Here is a 21100-nt window from a genome sequence, read left to right as displayed (position 1 = left end):
ATGTCAGGAATTGTGAAAAACTGAGTTTAAATGTATTTGGCTAAGCTGTATGTAAACTTCCGACTTCAACTGTACGTCTGAGCAGAAAACAAACAACATTTGGTGTTATAGAGCAAGGATTGTTGTATCAATGTCGAGCACTGACAAAAGAAAAGTCACCAGACACAAGGCATCTATAAAAAATGTAACCCCTTTATTGTGTTCTCTTATATAAAAGAAATACAAAACAGAAACATTGACACCAGGTTAGGGGCTAGGCGTGTGGGTGGGTGGACCGTGGGTGGGAGTAAGGGGGAGGGGGGGGGGTATAATAGGCAGAACATTGAATTGTCAGAAGGATAGATGATAGATGGATGGATGGACAGATGGTCAAATCGATGCAATGAGGGCGGATGAAAACAGAACGCACAGTCCTGTCCCGTCCCCTCCCTCCCTTCCTTTTTGTGGCGGGCCTCTTCAGGGCAGCTCAGTCTTATCTGCCACTTCGGCTTGGCCTACCTCGGCCCCCCCAGGGGCCAGCAACGTCCTCCTGTTGTAGTGGTGGTGGCCCTTCATGATGCCCGAGTTGTTGTTCTCATTCAGGATCTGCTTCTGCTTCTGTCGGTTGAGTGACTGGACCAGGCCCAGCACCACGGCCGCCAGCGAGTACTGGCCCTGGAGCTTGCGCGGCTGCATGATGAGTGGGTTGGGCTGCACACGGCCCATCAGGAAGTGTGTGCGGATCTTGCCCTCCTGCTCGCTGATGCCCTTCACGTAGATCTCGCCACGGTACTCGAAGGCGAATCCTCGCTCCTTCAGGATCAGGTAGGTGTCCTCGGGCACCTGGATCTTGCCACTCACGCCCGTGCTGTCCATGCGGCTCGACAGGTTCACTGTCTTGCCCCAGATGTCGTACTGAGGCTTCTTGGCGCCGATCACACCCGCCACCACCGAGCCGTGTGCCATGCCTGAGAAGGAGAAGGAGGGGGAAGAGGAGGAAAATGAAGGAAAAAAGGGAAGATAAAGGGGAGGAACAGAAAGACGAGTGAGAGTTTTAGAAGAGTTAGCTCCACCTAGTGACAAAACTACAGTATGTTAATGAATTTCAAACACTCTTTCATAGCCTATTCATTTTGAGTGGTTGCCAGGGAGCACATGGGATTTCTTACCGATTCTCAGCTCAAAGTTGTTGAAGGAGTGCTTGTTTATCTCCTGGATGCTCTCGTTCAGGGCGATAGCAAAGTCGGCCAGCTCACACAGATGACCCCACTTGTCCTCACATTGCTATGAACACAGAGAGGGACAAGAATCAGAGTGACATCAGAGAGAACCCAAACCAGATTGACAATGCAAACTGAATCAGATTCACAAAAATGGAACAGATTGAGATTATAGTGCTACCAGGGTCAAATGGAGTCAGGATTATGCCACACATGATGATGTACAGATAAAATACCCCCTCTTTAGAAATAAGGGTCAAGGTCTGCGTTTTATGTCTTGTTACACCTTGTGCACAAATTGTACATGCCTTTCTACTGCACCTATATATACAGCATGTACAAGGTAACAGCACAAATCAATGGTGTCAGTGTTAATACATAGCTTTTATGCAAGTCAGGATATGGCCACGAAATACTGAACCACAACATTTTGATTTTGCTCACTTGTTTTTCTGGTGACAGTCCGGAGACTGCCATGTAGGTGCTGCCGATAGTCTTAATCTTTTCAATGTCCTGGAACCGTTCCTCACCGAGCAGCTACACAAAGACAAAGATGAACAGGGGGAGAGAAGAAACACAAGCAGTCCATTGTTAATGAACTGTGCTCAATATCGCATCACTACTCCAAAGGGTAAACAAGATTTGGTCAATCAATCGCGTGATTGATGTCAACACACAGTATTCAACTCATTATACCAAACAACCCATTAGCAACTTATAAAGCGACGCCATATCACATAAAAGTGTTTCTTCAGCCATCCACTGTGCCGCTCTGCAGCTGCTACCTAAGTATGTGCTGTGTCTTGGGGCAAATTTCAAGTTGGGAAAAGGCAAGTCTATTCCTGTCCAAAGAGGCGAGGCATTAGTCGACCGCAGCTGGTTTGTGTCTTGTTCTGGCCTCATTTGGTGACATTGACACCGTCTGTGAATAACATGGTTCTATGGCAGATTTAGACCAGAATCTCATTGTCAGATACCACCCATTCCACCAGGATACTCTGTAAAACGATATGAATCGTTTAGTGAAAGATCGCAAACTAGTTTTTGTACTCTGTTGAAGCAAAGTGATACCTTTAATTTAAAACATTTGATACCATTGCATCTGACTAGCACAACTGTCAACTGCAAAAGCCCAACAACAAGCCCATTTTTGAGTGGCTGGCCTTCCCTGCTTATTTTGATAGTTTGACTAGTTTGATTGTCATCCAATGTGTCATTTTGATGAGTGAATTAAATAAAACATATGTTAGTGGGATAAAAAATAAAACTGTTTTATTTCTTAATTTTTTATTTGCTGGCTCGCCTCACTTTTCAAAAAATGAAATCTGTTAAAAAGTTGATTTCAGAATTCAATTTATGGTATATTGCAACTAGTCAGCCTGCAAAGTAAACACTTAAAAGGTATGATAAGTATGACAAAACTAATGTGTATCTAGCTTCAGCTGTTCAAAAACATTTATATGTTAGTGGGATAAAAAAATTGACTTTTATAAAAATATTTTTATTTGCTTTTCCAAAAATGACAGTTAAAGCTACACTATGTAACTTTCTGGGCGACCTGACCAGATTCACATAGAAATGTGAGTTATAGATCAGTCATTCTCATTGAAAGCAAGTCTAAGAAGCGGTAGATCTGTTCTATGTGCACTATTTCTATGCTTCCCGTTCTTAAGTTTTGTTTTTGCATCTTTTACTTTCGGTTTTGTACAACTTCAAATAGCTGAAAATATAATATTTTTGGTTATGGAAAATATATTTCACAGCAATTTAGATGGTACAATGATTCTCTACACTATGTTTGCTTGTTTTGTCACATAAACTGAAATTAGGCAAACCATTAGAATTTTTGCAACCAGGAAATGGCGGACTGGAGTGGCGCAGTGGTCTAAGGCACTGCATCGCAGTGCTAGCTGTGCCACTAGAGATCCTGGTTCGAATCCAGGCTCTGTCGTAGCCGGCCGTGACCGGGAGACCCATGGGGTGGCGCACAATTGGCCCAGCGTTGTCCAGGGTAGGGGAGGTAATGGCCGGCAGGGATGTAGCTCAGTTGGTAGAGCATGGCGTTTGCAACGCCAGGGTTGTGGGTTTGATTCCCACGGGGGGCCAGTATGAAAAATTAAAAAATAATGTATGCACTCACTAACTGTAAGTCGCTCTGAATAAGAGTGTCTGCTAAATGACAAAAATGTAAATGATTTCTGCAGAGTGCCTCGATACAGCCCTTAGCTGTGGTATATTGGCCATATACCACAAACCCCCGAAGTGCCTTATTGCTATTATAAACAGGTTACCAACAAATTAGAGCAGTAAACAAGTAATTTTTTGGTCATACCCGTGGTATACAACGGCTTTCAGCCAATCAGCATTCAGGGCTCGAACCACCCGGTTTATAATTAAATATATAGTCCCTTCACTCTGTCTAGCCCATTTACGATCACTGAAACAAAAATGTGTACTTTAAAATAAAATAAAAGTCATTTTTTGCAGGACAGTGAAAAGGACACTGTTGCAGTTCCCCACCTCGTCAAAGTCGGCGATGATCTCGTTGAGGAGGCGCAGACACTCCACCCCTTGGTTGTTCATCTCCGTTTGGGAGTAGAAGTCGGCAAAGCCCGGGATGGAGGCGAACATCACACCCACAGCATCGTAAGACTGGGAGTAAAGCTCCTGTGGAACAAAATGTAGGAAATGTACGTTTAAAGAAAGAGGGGCAGGGAAAACCCCATTAAAATTACATGTAATGGAATTCTAACAATGTCAGGTAGTTATATACACTTATTTGGAAAAAGTCAAGGATAGAGGGGACATGACTTTCACAACGGTAGAATTTTAATGGCACATAATGCCTCAAAAATGGCTGTGGTGGTTCTAGTGTACCATGTCAGATATAGAGTTGAAATGTACTACATTTTGAGTTTGCATCCCAATATTACATTTTATATACATCACAGAAGACTGAAATATAACAAAACCGTTCGACATTGAAACACTGGATTTTCTGCGTTATATATATATTTTTTATTAATTATGAAATTGTGAAAAATATTAATGATATTCCACCCATGAGGCCACTAGAGGGCGATTTGGTCATTTGACTGCAGGAAAGGGGTCTACGTTGATCTAAGTTCATCTTAGTTAGAGTCTTGTAGATGAACAATACTTAGATAATGCATCGTCTTCTAACTGGCATAATTTTGTATTAAGTGCATAAAAGCTGGGAGTGGATGAAAGGAGAGTGGTAAGGTCCTGGTATTCACAGCGTCACACATCTTGTTCTACACTTGCCCCTAGCAGGGACGTTACTACTGCATTAGCAAATTATGTTGCACTTTTAAATCATCACCACTAGGGTGCAATGTTAATACATCACAAACATGCTAGTTGACGTAGGCAAGGCATTCATTCAGATAGAATAATACATAGACTAAAAATAGCTATACATGTTATCAGTCCTTTTAATGATACTACATTAGTAATTAATTCATGCAGTAGTGGGTCAAAGTTCAAGCTTATTAAAACAATGGTACTGTAAATAATTGTGTTAACTTAGTAACAGGTTATGTATATTTTTCATACGTGGGCAATTGAGCAATTATGGTTTAATTAATTAATCTCTGGCTCAATGAGATTCATTAATTATTTAGTGGATGCCCTTTGCTCCTCCTGTGTATGTACAGGTTTTCTGAATCCTATTAAATGTTGCTCTAAATTAAACTTAAATATTTTTCTTTTATTTGTCTGATACCCCACAATGTTTTGTACTTGAACTGATTAATTGATACATAGTCTCTCTCTCTCTCTCTCTCTCTCTCTCTCTCTCTCTCTCTCTCTCTCTCTCTCTCTCTCTCTCTCTCTCTCTCTCTCTCTCTCTCTCTCTCTCTCTCTCTCTCTCTCTCTCTCTCTCTCTCTCTGTGTGTGTGTGTGTGAATGCTGATGTGTTAGTTTCATATGGGGCAAAGTTTACCAATATTTTCACAAGCTAGTTAGACTCTGGTGTTAAACAAGTAACGGCCATCGTAAAAACCACCAAATGTAGTAAACCAGGCTCTGATAAATCACAATCAACCATGAAATCAACCCATTGCGTTGCATTCTTGACTCCCTGGTTTGTAGATCTGCACCTAGGGGAAACTTCACGCCTGGGACATAAGGGTGTCTTCTTTGCAGTGACGACGCATCATTCAGGGCAACTACTATCCAGCAAATGGCGCTGTTTTGCATGCAATTCTGACATTCATTCGCAGCACAATATTATATCAGTTAGCAAATAATGTAAACAAAATCATTGCTTTCTGATAATAAAGCAGCATACTCAACTCCTCCATGTCATATTATTGTTTTGGTAAATTTTATTTGAGTAAGGCAGCTTCAGAATGCAGCTGTTTCAGCCTCTCTCAGTGCCTTCTGGGCAGCCAGAGAAAACACAGAGCGTAGGCGTCGTTGATCTTCTCTATTTTCGTGTGATTTGCTCAAGGGTGATGTCACTCACAACACAGCAGCGCCTACTGGGAGAGCCGATTGAGGGCCAAGGCAGCTTCTGCCCCCTTGGGTGCCCCTTGGCAGTGCCCGTCCAAGAAGGCTTAAGGTCATTGGCCACCGATAAATCAACGTCTTTTCTCTGGTAACTTTGATTGGACTGATGTGTGTCAACTTACATTAGCTGAAAAGATACAGTATAATGAAACATGAATCATGTCGACTATTTTATCATTTTCTAAATTAGCGTTATGAAGGAAATGTAGAGATACAACGTCTCAGTGCTCATCAGCCACTAAACATCGAAATAAGGCCGTCCGTTAAAATAAAGCAAGCTGGTAAAGAAGATTCAACTGTGGTTGGTGGTGGTTGGAAGCAGTGGCATGTTGTTAATGTTTGATGTCAGTCTGTAATACCCATGGAACTGTACCCAGGGGCGGTGTGTTCAATAGGGCGATATGGGCGACGCACTGCCAAACGGGAAAAGGAAGGGATTTTTTTTCTAATCAATTATATCACGGCAACAGTAGTTATCAGTGTTGTAATCTAGACGTCTGATCTGCCACAGTGCCACTAAATGTCCAATCAGGCTAAAGTCGTGCTTCAAATGCCCCCCCCCCCCTTTTGGGGCGATTTCAGTCAGGTTGAAAATCGCCCAGAAGTCTGTCATAGACTCCCATGTAAAATCTATTTTTTTCAAATATCAGAGCTTTCAATACAATCTCTATGGGTTTCTGAGGGCTTGCACTTACGCGCTTTCGTCATACGTAACATAACCATGAACGTAACTAAGAAAAGAGCGGGTAGCCTCGATCAATCAATTCACTACTACTATCAAAATGGCTAGGCTTCAGTGCAACTCGATTGTGTCTTTGAAAGAAGTTCCTTTTTGTCGGCGAACAAATGAAGATAAATTGGCAACGAAACAATTAGGACCTCCCAGACCAAATTTAATAATTCAACAGGTTTCTACTAAAGGGGGAAGTCCTACACCCGAGGATTTTCCAAAAATTGGTATGAACGAAAAACCTGGCTAGCAGGCTGCGATGTAGCTAATGCAGTCTTCTGCTACCCCCTGCTTACTCTTTCACCCTGAAGGCGGCACGGCAGACAGCACCGCTTGGACAGCGACTGGTGTGTAACGGACATGCACCATCTTTCAGGAAAGATTAAGAAACATGAGCTGTCAAAGACCCACATGGATAGCTGTTTGAGATTGTCTGCTTTGGGGAGAGTGAACATTCCCACTCAACTGGATGAGGGATACAGGCTAGCTGTCCGCCGCCACAACGATGAGGTTAGTGTTGATAATCACAAGTTTACTGGAGAACTGAAACTGACAAGGCTGACAAGATAGGACCCTTTTGTCCATTGTTATTGGATAGGAACAGAACTTATAACCAGCTCCTGACCTAAATAGATCTTAGCACAACATTTTACTCAACATATCATATTCCATATTCACTATAACAAATATATTTACTACGACATTAGCAATAACCGCCACATCCTCAGCCGGCTAATCCAGTGTGTGAAGTTTTGCGGAGTGTTTGAGTTAGCTTTGCGAGGCAAAGATGAAACTGAGGGCTCCACCAACCCTGGTAAGCCAACACTTTTGAGATCAGTCAATAAATGCTTCTGGTATTGACTTATATGCTGCCCCTGTCTTCATGTTGTTGCTGGACATATCTTTTTTAAAATGTGTGTAGGTCACCTAAATCATCAGAAAAATTGCCCCCCCTGAGAATTTTTTCAGGAGCCGCCACTGACTGTACCTATGCAACAGATGAAGCGAGGGGATAACTTTATACACTTTGTTGCTGTATTCTTAACCGGAGCACCTTGGTACCAGAACTGTGTTTTGGCTGCGTCCCAATACTCAATGTAGCAAATTGTAGACCAGGGTTCCCCAACTGGCGACCGAGGGTGGTTTTATTTGCCCCCCCCCCCACAGGTTTTCTGAGCAAAAAAACAACAACATTGTAAAAAAATTATAATGTTAATTGTTGGACATAAAATACTGTAAAAACATCAGGAAATCAGCTCCAATTGATTTTAATTTTGGAAATCTGTTCCCAAGTATTCCCACGCATAGTAGAGAGACGTAAGCAAGGTTTGAAATTATTATGTTTTAGCCAAACATTATATCTGTTTGGGATTCTTGCGGTCAATTTGCAGTCTACAAATGATTTGTAATTATGTTCCGGCCCCCCGACCATCCGCTCAAGAAAATATCGGCCCGTGACTGAATCTAGTTGATAATCCCTGTTGTAAACCCATGCTGAATTTGACTATGGGAAGTAGCCTATATAAACTGATCATATCCAAAGATGATCTATATATTGCCATAACCAGAATGTTATAACCTTTGTGTGTGTAGTGGTTTCCACTGCTTCTTTGACCCCCAAGAAATTGGTTAACATGATATGTTATGTGTCAACCTGGTCTCAGAGTATTTCATATTATTCTGTATGTAAATCCGAGACACCCCATTTAGTATTATATGTTACATTTCGTATGGTATGTATTATTTGTGGATGTTACAAATTACAATTGGTATTATATGTTACGAATTTACGAAACTGATTTGGAAAACGTACAATATGTTACGAATTTGCAAAACGTATGATATGTTAAGAATTCTAGCTAGGTGGCTAACGTTAGCTAGCTTGCTACCTTTAACTAGGCTAGGGGTTAGGGGTTAGTGTTAAGGTTAAGTTTAGGAGTTAGGTTAAAGGGTTAAGGTTAGGGTTAGGGTTAGGGTTAGCTAAAAGGTTAGGGTTAGGGTTAGCTAAAAGGGTTAAGTTTAGGGTTAGGGGAAGGGTTATCTAGCATGCTAAGTAGTTGCAAAGTGGCTAAAAAGTAGTAAGTAGTTGAAAAGTTGCTAATTAGCTAAAATGCCAATCTCCATTCTTTTGTTTTTGCCTTAGTAACCATCTTTCTTATGTAACCATACGAAACGTAACATATCATACTAGATGGAGCATCTCGGATTTACGTACAGAATGATATGAAATGCTCTAAGACCAGGTTGTATGTGTTTATATGTGTTTATTTGTATGTGTTTATGGTTCAATGAGCAGGTGGAGAGCCCCGTAAATGAAAAAAAAAGTATATTCTTCAAAACTTTCCTTTCACATTCGGAAGCCTTCCACACTGAGTCCCTGACTCATATATGGGGATGGGTGGATCAATGGGTTCTCTCCCCCCAACTGACAACATGTTATGACCATCAAATTAAATGCATGAAACATGAATAAAAGCGTGTCTTGTTTTATAAAGCTTTCTGGCTGACTGAATCTACTCTCTCTGCACTTCGTGGAAGCATCCTGACGGCAGACCGTTCAGACCACCGCCACCCTCTTTCCGCGTTTCCATCTGAAGTTTGACGGAAAATCAATTACGGCTCTCAACGGGCATACGTAATTAGCATACATTGAGATTTATGGAACCGATTGTGATGAATGTTTGACGACAGCTCTCGGTAGGGAAATATGTCAATAGTGTCATTTTGATTGAGTAAAGAAGTGAAAACTCCTCTTCATGCTCCAAATCACAAATGTAACGTAACCTGAGTATGGTTCAAGTAGAGGTAAAACAAATGAAACTGGGTTGTGTATGACCCTAACACTGAAATAAAATAATAATAATATAGATGTAATTTTTTTCCAAAGCAACTTACAGCAATGCTCTGCATATATTTTTATATGAGTGGCACCAGCAAGAAACAAACCAACAACCCTAGCGTTGCAAGCACCATGCTCTCCCAACTGAGCTACACAGAACCACACAAGTCATTAGACATTACAAAGACCTTAAATACGGTACACTATTAAGTTGAACATACAGTATACCGAACAGTCTATCAGACGAAAATAAGGTAGAAAGAATTCCAGCTGACCTCATTATCCCGATCCTTCTCCAGGAAGTGACGAGCAACGTGACTTGGAAGAATATTCCGGAGCATGTTCTCGTTGTGTTCCCGGAGCTCCTTCATCTCGTTGATCTCCTCCTTGGCCTGGACACGCCAGAGGAAATCCAGCCGGGCAGTGTATTCCAGCTATGGGGGAAAAATATATAATATCAGGGCCACAATAGGTACAATGTTAAGGAATGTTCAGATAAAATCACAAATGATTCTGCACCTTCATCACACCTTGAATAATATTTAGCAGATGCTTTTATCCAACGCGACTTACAGTAACACGTGCATACATTTTTGTGTGGGTGGCCCCAGTGGGAACCGAGCTCACGTTTCATAACAGTCCATTGTTGCTCTACCAATCAAATCAAATCAAATTGTATTTGTCACATACACATTTGGCAGATGTAGCGAAATGCTTGAGCCACACAGGACCACCACCGAACTGAATTACATTGAACAGAAACAGAATGTCTCCTCATTCTGTCACCATTTAGAAGGAAAAACATGGTTATCTGTGGGGTTAGATTAAGGTCAGGGAGGTTAGAATGTCATGTGATTGTAGGCCATACAGTAGAACTGTGTTATGCCTCAAGAATACACTCTGTTTTCTCGCGCAATTGCATCGCCTATAGAAATGTTGCGCAAGATGAGCTCATGGGCTCTCATGAAGTGTTTGATTAGATTTTCGATCACATTTGCATTGATGTCAGAGTGATTAGAGGGACAATAGAGTGCTGAGTACCAGGCAGTTAGCAAGTTTGGTAGGCTACTAATGACCATCAGCAGCATCAGAGCTTGGAGAAGCCTAATTACCGTGATGAAAGGGTCAAGTGGAAGTTGACTGCCTTCATGACTCGTGACCGCCGGTGTGGGGGTAATACGGTCACCGCCACAGCCCTATCTGTTACCAACCTTTAGTAAACGTTGGGATTTTTTTTTAACAGATACAATGCTATTTTACAGTAAACACATTGACAACAGACTTTCAGCACGCTTATAGGGATGGACATTCAACAAGCACAGATTGGATGAGAAAATGTGATGATATAAAGATTGTGGGGGCTGTTTCGTTAAACTTCAGTACGGCTTTTGACATTATCGATCATAGTCTGCTGATGGAAAAACGTATGTGTTATGGCTTTACACTTCCTGCTATATTGTGGATAAAGAGTTTCCTGTCTAACACAACACAGAGGGTGTTCTTTAATGGAAGCCCAGGGCAGCTGTCTAGACCCCTTACCTTTTTCAATATTTAGTAACGACATGCCACTGGCTTTGAGTAAAGCCAGTGTGTCTACTGTATGTATGCGGATGACTCAACACTATACACGTCAGCTACTACAGCGACTGAAATGACTGCAACACTTAACAAAGAGCTGCAGTTAGTTTCAGAATGGGTGGCAAGGAATAAATTAGTCCTAAATATTTCTAAAACTAAAAGCATTGTATTTGAGACAAATCATTCACTAAACCCTAAACCTCAACTAAATCTTGTAATGAATAATGTATAAATTGAGCAAGTTGAGGTGACTAAACTGCTTGGAGTAACCCTGGATTGTAAACTGTCATGGTCAAAACATATTGATACAACAGTAGCTAGGATGGGGAGAAGTCTGTCCATAATAAAGCGCTGTTCTGCATTCATAATAGCACTATCAACAAGGTAGGTCCTACAGGCCCTAGTTTTGTCGCACCTGGACTACTGTTCAGTCGTGTGGTCAGCTGCCACAAAGAGGGATTTAAGAATATTGTGATTGGCTCAGAACAGGGCAGCACGGCTGGCCCTTGGATGTACACAGAGAGCTAACATTAATGTCAATGTTAATCTCTCCTGGCTCAAAGTGGAGGAGAGATTGACTTCATCACTACTTGTATTTGTGAGAGGTATTGACATGTTGAATGCACCGAGCTGTCTGTTTGAACTACTGGCACATAGCTCGGAAACCCATGCATACCCCACAAGACATGCCACCAGAGGTCTCTTCATAGTCCCCAAGTCCAGATCAGACTATGGGAGGCGCACAGTACTACAAAGAGCCATCACTACATGGAACTCTATTCCACATCAAGTAACTCATGCAAGCAGTAAAATCTGATTTAAGAAACAGCGGGGACTGTGAAGCAACACAAACACAGGCACAGACACATGCATACACACACATGATAACATACGCACTATACACACACGTACACATGGCTTTTGTGTTGTAGATATGTGGTAGTAGAATAGGGGCCTGAGGGCACACACTTAATGTGTTGTGAAATCTGTTGTGAATGTACTGTAATGTTTTTAAAATTGTTTAACAGCCTTAATTTTGCTGGACCCCAGGAAGAGTAGCTGCTGCCTTGGAAGCAGCTAATGGGTATCCATAATAAATACAAATACAAATACCTTTTAGTTAGAATTTTGTCGACAGACTCAATAGGATATATAGAGGATTTAGAGAGCCAATATTAGGGATTTAGAGAGCCTTTACCTATGAAAGAAAGAAAACGATAGTTTGATTAATTCAAAAAATTGCAGTTCAGTTACCCATAGTAATGTTGGAAGATTATTGTACATATAATTATAATAGGGAGAACAGTGTACAATAGTAGGCTATACCCTCGTCTTTTGCCTGCACTAACCATGGAACTGTGTGATGACGCAGCCAAGTATTGCGCCATGCGTCTGGTTCAAACTGTTACGGCTTGGTCTGCTCTCCGCTCCATAACGATTTAATTAGCATACATGTCTTTTTTTTATATGATCAACTGTTACTAATGATCCTCAGCAACAACCACATGGCCGTGACGGCTTTTACAGAGGAAGCAAATGAAGGTAAACGAAACATGTTTTTAAATGGTTTGATAATGTAGGCTATACCAACTGAAGGGAACAGTACATTGGCAGTTGAATATGTGTTATTATTAGGCCTACTGATGGTTGATACTAATAGTGGCTAATATTTAACATGATAGAAATAGGAACAGAGAAAGTCGGAGTAGCCTATAAGTAAGACATTCGAGAGTGCCCATCCCTGAACGTTAAAAGGCTGCACAATTAAACTTCTGCATAATGGCACAGTATTTCATCAACTTTACTGTGGAAAAAAATAATATGTTGATATGCTTCAGTTTGCTGTCACACCCTGATCTTTTTCACCTGTCTTGTGCTTGTCTCCACCCCCCACCAGGTTTCTCCTATTTTTCCCCCATTATCCCCTTTGTATTTATACCTGCATTTTCTGTTTGTCTGTTGCCAGTTCGTCTTGTTTTGTCAGGTCTTACCAGCGTGTTTCCCGTTTCTCCTGTTCTCAAGTTTTTGTTTTCTAGTCTTCCTGGTTCTGACCTTTTTGCCTGTCCTGACCCTGAGCCTGCCTGCCGTTCTGTCCCTAATTGACTCTGCCTTGGATTACGGACCTCTGTCTGCCCTCGACCTGCCTTTTGCCTGCCCCTTTGTTACAATAAATATTAGGAGAATCTAACTATCCGCCTCCTGTGTCTGCATCTGGATCATATCCTGAGTCGTGATAGTACAAACTGGCCATGACTGACCCAGAAGACTCGGACCAGCTCCACAACGCTGTCTCCCTCCAAGGAGCCACCATTGGAAGACACGAGGAGTTACCTCATAACCTTGTGGAGGGACTCCATACGTTGGCGGAACGCCATGACCATGCCTTCAATGCATTGTTGGATCAATTCCGCCGACTACCTACTAGGCAGCAAGCCACAACGGTAACCTTCCAGACTCCCAGTAACCCCGCTATCAGCGGTGCTTCTCCCCAGCCTACCCCGGCTTCCCGAGAACCCTGCTTACCAAGTTGCATGCATCATTGCTCAAATTCTAAAAATAACAATGGCAACAGTAGCAGGAGCTTGGTCCATTCCATTTGATCTACCAGCAGAACAGAACTCTGAACATTCTAAACAGCATCATAAACAAAAGCTGTTAGGGGAAAATAATAAAGAATATATATTTTTTAAAATATATATATGGGGGATTGGAAATGTGCAGAGAATTACATTGATAGAAGCCACAATCTCTCCGCAATATTAAAGCTGATCTACCCCTAAATGTTTTTAATAAACACAATCAAATCAAATAAAAAGCTGCTGAGGGAAAATCCAGAGGCATCCTTTGCTGATTATACCCTAATTGGAGAAAATAATACAATATCTGACCTGCTCTTCTACACAGAGCATACTGCTGCTTGGTATTCTGCCTCATGTAGGCACTTTGGCCATGTTAGAAAGAGAGGAATGGTCGACAGATCTTGGTATTATGAACAGGAGCCTGATAATCGACTCTGCACCATTAACACCTACAACAATGGCACCGTAATGATTCAAGGCCTAGAAGCTGCACTTATCCTCTATATACATGTTTACATCACTGAAAGAGCTAGCAGACACCTTGAAAGAGAATGGCATTCTGCTACACTTCAATCAGAAGACAGACCTGATGAGAAATCAGTTAATTCCAAAAGTCTAATATCTAACCAAGCCAACCTAGCAGACATGGAGTGTTACAACCTATCCCAGCTGTCCAGGCCTTTGGGAGTTTTTCCCTACTGGAGGTAGAGGTGAATGAGCTTGGTGGTGAGGTGACAGTTCTGAGGCAGGATAAGGAAGAGCTGAGAGAGAAACTGGCAATGGTCGAGAGCATCATGAGGAGAGAGGTAGCTGACATCAGGGAGGAGCTACAAAGGAAGTTGTCAGCAGTCATAGACTTGCTACAATACAGAGACACCACCATCCACACTCTAAGAAAACAACTGGAACCTACCACAACCCTCACTACCACACCCTCACATCCCCTCATCGGCAGTACAACTTATTCTCAGAGTGAACCTCGGGAACTCACACAGACTCAGCACAAGATGTCAGTAACCAGACCCAGAACAACTCCTTCTCCCACACCAGCACCTCCCCAAGTTCCTCACATCACAGCCCCAGAGCACCAGCGCCAGCAGGGCCCTGCCAGGAATACAACGAAAGGCCACCTGTGGTTCCCACCCCACTCCATCCAAAGAACATAATTCCAGACACTACATCCCACAACAGCAGCACACAGGCAGAGCACCCTATGGCCTTCATTTTACATTAATCCAATGGGACATTTCTGAGAGAATCTGCTATTCCCTGGCATGTCAGTCAGAAAGCTATGGTGCTGAAACAGCAAGTACCTTGAATGTCTGTCAAGCAACAAATCAAATGGGGCCAAACATATTATTATTATTCACACAGGTGCTAATGCCTTGATGGTAATGAGAGGACATGTAGCTCCTGCAATGCAGTAAGTGGCAGCCCGAGCTGCAAAGATTTCCTATCACCAAAACCACTATGTCCACCCTGTTGCCACGTGGAGATGTACCCATCCACATTATACAGAGCAACAACACTGAGCTGTCTAGAGGCTTTGCCACAGTGCGGTATCCCTCAGGGACATTGCCTTGGGCCGTTACTCTTCTCTATTTTTACAAATATTTTGCCACTTGTCTTACAATAACCTAAAATGACTATGTATGCTGATGATTACACACTCTACACACCAGCACCTACAGCCAGTGAGCTCACTGAGACTCTTAGCAAGGAGTTACAGTCAGTGTCAGAATGGGTAATTAACAATAAACTGGTTTTAAATACATCTAAAACCAAAAGCATTGTATTTGGTTCAAAGCATTCTCTTAGACCTAAACCTCAACTGGAGTTGTGCATAAAGGGTGTGACCATTGAACAAGTTGAAGAAGCTGAACTCCTAGGAGTAACATTGGATGGTCAGTTATCATGGTCAATGTCACGAGTTGCTAAGCCAGAACCCAGAAGCAGACCAGGACAAGGTAAGTAGAAACGAAGGTGAGTGTTTATTTACAAGTTCAAGAGTGATGCTGAATAATCCAGGGAACAGAGCGGGCGGCGTTGATTAGTTGTTGGGGGTGCAGTGGTTGATCCCATCCTGGGTCGGCAGCCGCCGACCACCAGGCAGAGGTTGGATGAAGGTTCCGGACGGGTGACTGCAGATGGAACAAAACGGGGGTGAGTAAGCAACAACCCAACAAGGTGCAAAAACAACAAAACTAACGCTAGGCTCTAAGACTGATACTCTGGTAAACCTACTGTTCATGGCTAACGATCCGGCAGGGAATGGATGTTAGGCCAGAGCCTAAGAAGGGTGATGATCAGGACCAGGTGTGCAGATTGCTGATGGGATGCAGGTGCGGAAATCAAGAGAGCTCCCCGAGCGTTCCCGAACCCTCGGGAAACTGGAGATCACGAACAGAAAAACTAGTCACCAGACAGGACCCGACTCAGACTGCCGGGATCGTTACAGTACCCCCTCCGACGAACGCCACCGGGCGGACTCCCGGAGCGCCAGGATGGAGGCGGTAGAAGTCACTGATGAGGTCAGCATCTAGGACCTGTCGCCGCGGAATCCAACTCCTCTCTTCAGGACCATACCCCTCCCAGTCCACGAGATACTGGAAACCCCGGCCCCGCCGTCTGGAATCCATGATGCGACGCACCGTGTAGGCCGGACCACCTCCGATCATCCGAGGAGGAGGAGGAGGAGGCGGAGGAGGCAACAGAGGACTGAGGAAAACAGGCTTGAGGCAGGAGACATGAAAGGTGGGATGGACTCTGAGCGTCCTCGGGAGTTTGAGTCGAACTGCCACCGGATTGATCACCTTCTCCACCACAAACGGACCAATGAACTTCGGTAACAACTTCCTAGACTCAGTCCGTAACGGAAGATCCCGTGTGGCCAACCAGACCCTATCTCCGATGGAATAGGTGGGAGCGGGGATCCGGCGACGATTCGCCTGGAGCTGATACCGGTCCGAAACTCTAAGGAGTGCCTTTCTGGCCCGATGCCAGGTCCGGTGGCAACGACGAATATGGGCCTGAACAGAAGGCACTGAGAGCTCCTTCTCCTGAGAAGGGAACAGGGGAGGTTGGTAGCCATACAGGCACTGGAAGGGGAGACATCCCAGTGGCAGATGTAGGGAGAGTATTGTGGGCATACTCAACCCAAGGCAACTGAGAGACCCAGGAGGTGGGGTTGGAAGAGACCAGGCAGCGTAGCGTGGATTCCATCTTCTGGTTGGCTCTCTCCGCCTGACCATTGGATTGGGGGGTGAAAACCAGATGTGAGACTGACTGTAGCTCCAATGGCCAAACAGAAGGACTTCCAGACAGCAGAGGTAAACTGAGGGCCACGGTCGGAAACGATATCACTGGGCAAACCGTGGACCCTGAAAACCTCCCTAACCAGGATCTCGGACGTCTCCGAGGCAGAGGGAAGCTTGGCAATTGGCACAAAGTGGGCGAACTTGCTGAATCTGTCCACGATAGTCAGAACGACCGTGTTCCCCTCAGAAGCGGGCAACCCAGTGACGAAGTCCAGGGCCAGATGCGACCATGGTCGCCGGGGAATAGGAAGGGGGTGAAGTAGTCCAGAGCTGGGCCGATTGGTACTCTTATTCTGCGCACACACTGGACAGGCAGCAACAAAACCCCGAGTATCCTCGGCCATGGCAGGCCACCAAAAACGTCTGCGAAGAAACGCCATTGTCCGAGCCACGCCAGGGTGACAAGCCATCTTGCTGGCGTGGGACCATTTGAGGACAGCAGGACGAACCGACTCAGGCACAAACAACCGACCGGGTGGACCGTTACGGGACCGGGCTGAGTCCGAAGGGCCGCCAGCACCTCCTCCTCAATCTTCCACATAACTGCTCCCACGACGCAGTTCCGGGGAGAATTGTCTCGGTCTTGGACCCACTCTCCTCCGTCTTGGAGAACATCCGGGACAAGGCGTCCGCCTTGCCGTTCTTAGATCCAGGTCGGAACGTCAGGGAAAACTTGAATCGTCCGAAAAACAACGCCCACCTGGCCTGACGGGAGTTGAGACGTTTAGCCGATTGCACGTAAGCAAGATTCTTGTGGTCAGTCCAGACAATAAACGGTTGCTCCGCCCCCTCCAACCAGTGGTGCCACTCCTCCAAGGCAAGTTTCACCGCGAGAAGCTCCCGGTTACCCACATCGTAATTCCTCTCCGCAGGCGAAAGGCGACGAGAGTAGTAGGCGCAGGGATGGAGTTTACTGTCCGTGGAGCATCGCTGCGACAGGATGGCGCCAACTCCCCACATCAGACGCTGTTCCACTTCAACGACGAACTGACGGGCCGTGTCCGGTTGAGAGAGAATCGGTGCGTTGGTGAATCGCCTCTTCAAATCCAGAAACGCTCGATCCGCCTCCGGATTCCACTTGAAGGTCCTGATACTGGAAGTCAAGGCAGTTAACGGAGCGGCCACACGGCTGTAATCCCGGATGAATCTGCGGTAGAAATTCGCAAACCCCAAAAATCTCTGGAGCTGCAATCTCGCACCGGGCTGGGCCCATTCCAGAACCGCTCTAACCTTCTCCTGGTCCATCCTAATCTCTCCCCTGGAGATGATGTACCCGAGAAAGGATGTCGTGTGGGCGTGAAACTCGCACTTCTCGGCCTTCACGAACAGGCGATTCTCCAACAATCGCTGCAGAACCTGCCGGACATGCTGGACGTGGTCGGAAGGTTCCTTCGAGAAGATCAGAATGTCATCCAGGTAAACAAACACAAAGAGACCGATCATATCTCTCAGGACGTCGTTCACCATACTCTGGAATACCGCTGGAGCATTGGTCAGTCCAAACGGCATCACCTGATACTCGAGTGACCCATCGGTGTATTGAAACCCGTCAACCACTCGTCCCCCTCTCTGATCCGGACCATGTGATACGCATTGCGTAGGGTCTAGCTTGGTGAACACCGTAGCACCCTGTAAGGAGTCGAAGGCAGAACTCATCAAGGGCAGGGGATACTTGTTCTTGACCGTGATGTCATTCAACCCCCGATAATCAATACACGGTCGAAGAGAGCCATCCTTCTTACCCACAAAGAAGAATCCTGCCCCCAGGGGTGATGACGAGGGACGAACGAGACCAGCAGCTAGGGACTCCTTGATGTAGGTCTCCAAAGCCTCACGTTCGGTCGGGAGATACTGTATAACCTTCCCTTGGGGTAGACAGCTCCAGGGAACAGGTTGATGGCACAATCATATGGTCGGTGGGGAGGGGAGGACAGAGCCTTCTGCTTACTGAACACTTCCCCAAATCGTGATATGTCTCGGGAACCAGGGACAAATCTGGGGGTTTAGCCTCAATCACCTGACTGGGAACCGAATGGGGGCAGGCAGTCTTGAGACAGTTAGCATGACAATCAAGGCTCCAACTTCGTTACCTTGCCCGTCACCCAATCGAACGTGGGATTGTGTTCCTTCAGCCAGGGGTATCCAAGACCAGAGGAACATGGGAAGACGGCAGAATGAAGAATGAAATCATCTCAGAATGATTCCCGACAACCGCATCTTAACCGGGTTCAGTCCTCATCGTGGATACGTGCCAGACTACTGCCGTCCAGAGTGGTAGCTTCAATGGCTTCCGCAATTGCTCCTTGGAAAGCCCCAGCTGTTCCACCAACTCGGCATCTAGAAAGCTTCCATCGGCACCTGAATCGATAAAAGCGTTAATCGCTAAGCTCTGATTCCTGTTCATAAGGGTAGCCGGGAAACGGGGTCTGACAGAGGTATTGAGAGGTCGAAACTGGCTCGCTAAAAGTCCTCCCAACTTTAGCGAGCCGCGCAGTTTGACGACACGACTGGAACCTGAGAAGCTGATCGGTTGGACGGAACCCATTGCTTCTCCCTCCTTCGCTCTCGGACTCGATTATCCACCCGAATAGACAAGGCTACCAAGCTGTCCAGGTCACTAGGCTCGGATAGGAGATCAACTCATCCTTGAGCTGCTCCGACAGACCCTGGTAAAAGGCCGCTTGCAGAGCCTCCTATTCCACCCACTCTCCACAGCCAACGTCTTGAACTCGATCACGAGTCGGCCACGCTGCGAGTTCCTTGGCGAAGCGAAAACAGGCGCCTAGCTGCGTCCCTCCCTCGGACGGAATGGTCGAAGAGCTTCCTCATCTCGGCCGTGAACCCTGGTATGAAGCCATGCAGGGATCCTGTCGTTCCCAAACGGCTGAAGCCCACTCCAGCGCTCGACCACGCAGCAACTCAATCACAAAGGCTATCCTAGCCTTGTCTGTGGCATAAGAGTAGGGCTGTAGATCGAACACTAATCCACACTGCATAAGGAAGGAACGGCATCTTCCCAGCTCCCCCTCATTTTATCCGAGCGTCGGAACCTTGGGCTCACGGAAGGACACAGCTTCAGAAGCGGCAGGCGAGATGGGTGAAACCGGTAGTGGATCCTCCACCGACACTTGCGTTGGTTCTGGACCTCCGTCAGACCGGTAGAAAGGTTCCGAACTGACAACGCGATCTCCTGTAGTACCGTGCTATGATGGCCCAACATCTTCTCCTGCTGGGTAATGGCATGAGCGAACAGAGTCCAGGTCCGCTGGGTTCATTACTGGCCGGATCGTTTCTGTCACGAGTTGCTAAGCCAGAACCCAGAAGCAGACCAGGACAAGGTAAGTAGAGTCATTTTGTGAAAGTTGTTGTGAAGTTGGGGAAAGGTATATCTGTTATAAAAATATGTTCTACGTTTTTGACACAAAGATCAACTGTATTAGTTGTTCAGGCTTTGATCTTGTCCCATCTTGATTACTGTCATGCTGTAATATGGTCATGTGCAGCAAAGAAAGACCTAGCAAAGCTGCAGCTTGATCAAAACAATGCAGTACACCTTTCCCTTAACTGCACACACAGAACTAACATCAACAACATGCATGATAGTCTTTCATGGTTGAGGGTTGAGGGATTTCTAAAAGCAGATTTTATGCGTCACTCAGTTAAGTACTATATAGAGCCATGTCATCGTGGAATGCTCTGCCACCAGCGGTTACTCAGGCAAAAATAACGTTTAGCATTAAAAAGCAGATAAAATTCTAATTTAACAGTTGAGCTGACAGCCGTTTTGCACTGTTTCGCTATGGCTTAATCATCAATCTATCAAGAGGGCAATATTCTATTACTGTAGTAGTGCTACTTCCTCTGACTTAAAACAAATGTTTGACTTCCACACAAAATAACTTATTTATTTATTATTGGTTTAAGGAAGTTTGTAGGTCCCATACTTTATCGTAGAGCTATTAAAGTTATGTATTTAGATCTGCCTTCTCGAGACAAATTCAGCGATTGCTTTGCCATGTCTGTATCGTGAAGCAGTTGAGCTGGATAAATGTTTTTCTAAGGACCGCCCCTTTGAAGTAACGTTGCAGTGAAGTTATATAAATCGATGTAAGGATGCAGCCGACCACCAGAGGGAGGCAAATACAAGTTTATTCTACAGAAGACCTTTACATGGTCCTAGGAAGGTCTGAATGGCTGTCTTCTGACATAAAACAGTGGGAAATCAGTTAAATAAGTAATGTAAACATATACAGTCCCATTCAAAAGTGTGGACACACCTACTCATTCAAGGGTTTTTCTTTATTTTTACTATTTTCTACATTGTA

General features: G+C 44.8%; 1 protein-coding gene across 2 annotated transcripts in view; it reads right to left on the bottom strand.

Annotated features, from left to right (window-relative positions):
• Nucleotides 1-298: 298 nt before the first annotated feature.
• The window catches only part of adcy8 (adenylate cyclase 8 (brain)), a 246172-nt gene continuing 225370 nt past the window's right edge, over nt 299-21100 (bottom strand). For both annotated transcript variants that reach the window (XM_041841461.2, XM_041841460.2), the window contains 5 exons: nt 9577-9735; nt 3720-3866; nt 1644-1736; nt 1149-1263; nt 299-947 (listed from right to left, as the gene is read on the bottom strand). In XM_041841461.2, coding sequence (XP_041697395.1) covers nt 457-947; nt 1149-1263; nt 1644-1736; nt 3720-3866; nt 9577-9735 — 1005 coding nt within the window. In that variant the 3' untranslated portion in view covers nt 299-456. The remainder of the gene's footprint in view (nt 948-1148; nt 1264-1643; nt 1737-3719; nt 3867-9576; nt 9736-21100) is intronic.

This window comes from Coregonus clupeaformis, unplaced genomic scaffold (assembly GCF_020615455.1).
Source record: "Coregonus clupeaformis isolate EN_2021a unplaced genomic scaffold, ASM2061545v1 scaf0021, whole genome shotgun sequence".
Lineage (NCBI taxonomy): Eukaryota > Metazoa > Chordata > Actinopteri > Salmoniformes > Salmonidae > Coregonus > Coregonus clupeaformis.
Note: the sequence above shows the minus strand (reverse complement) of the source record. Positions and strands in the feature narration are given on the sequence as shown.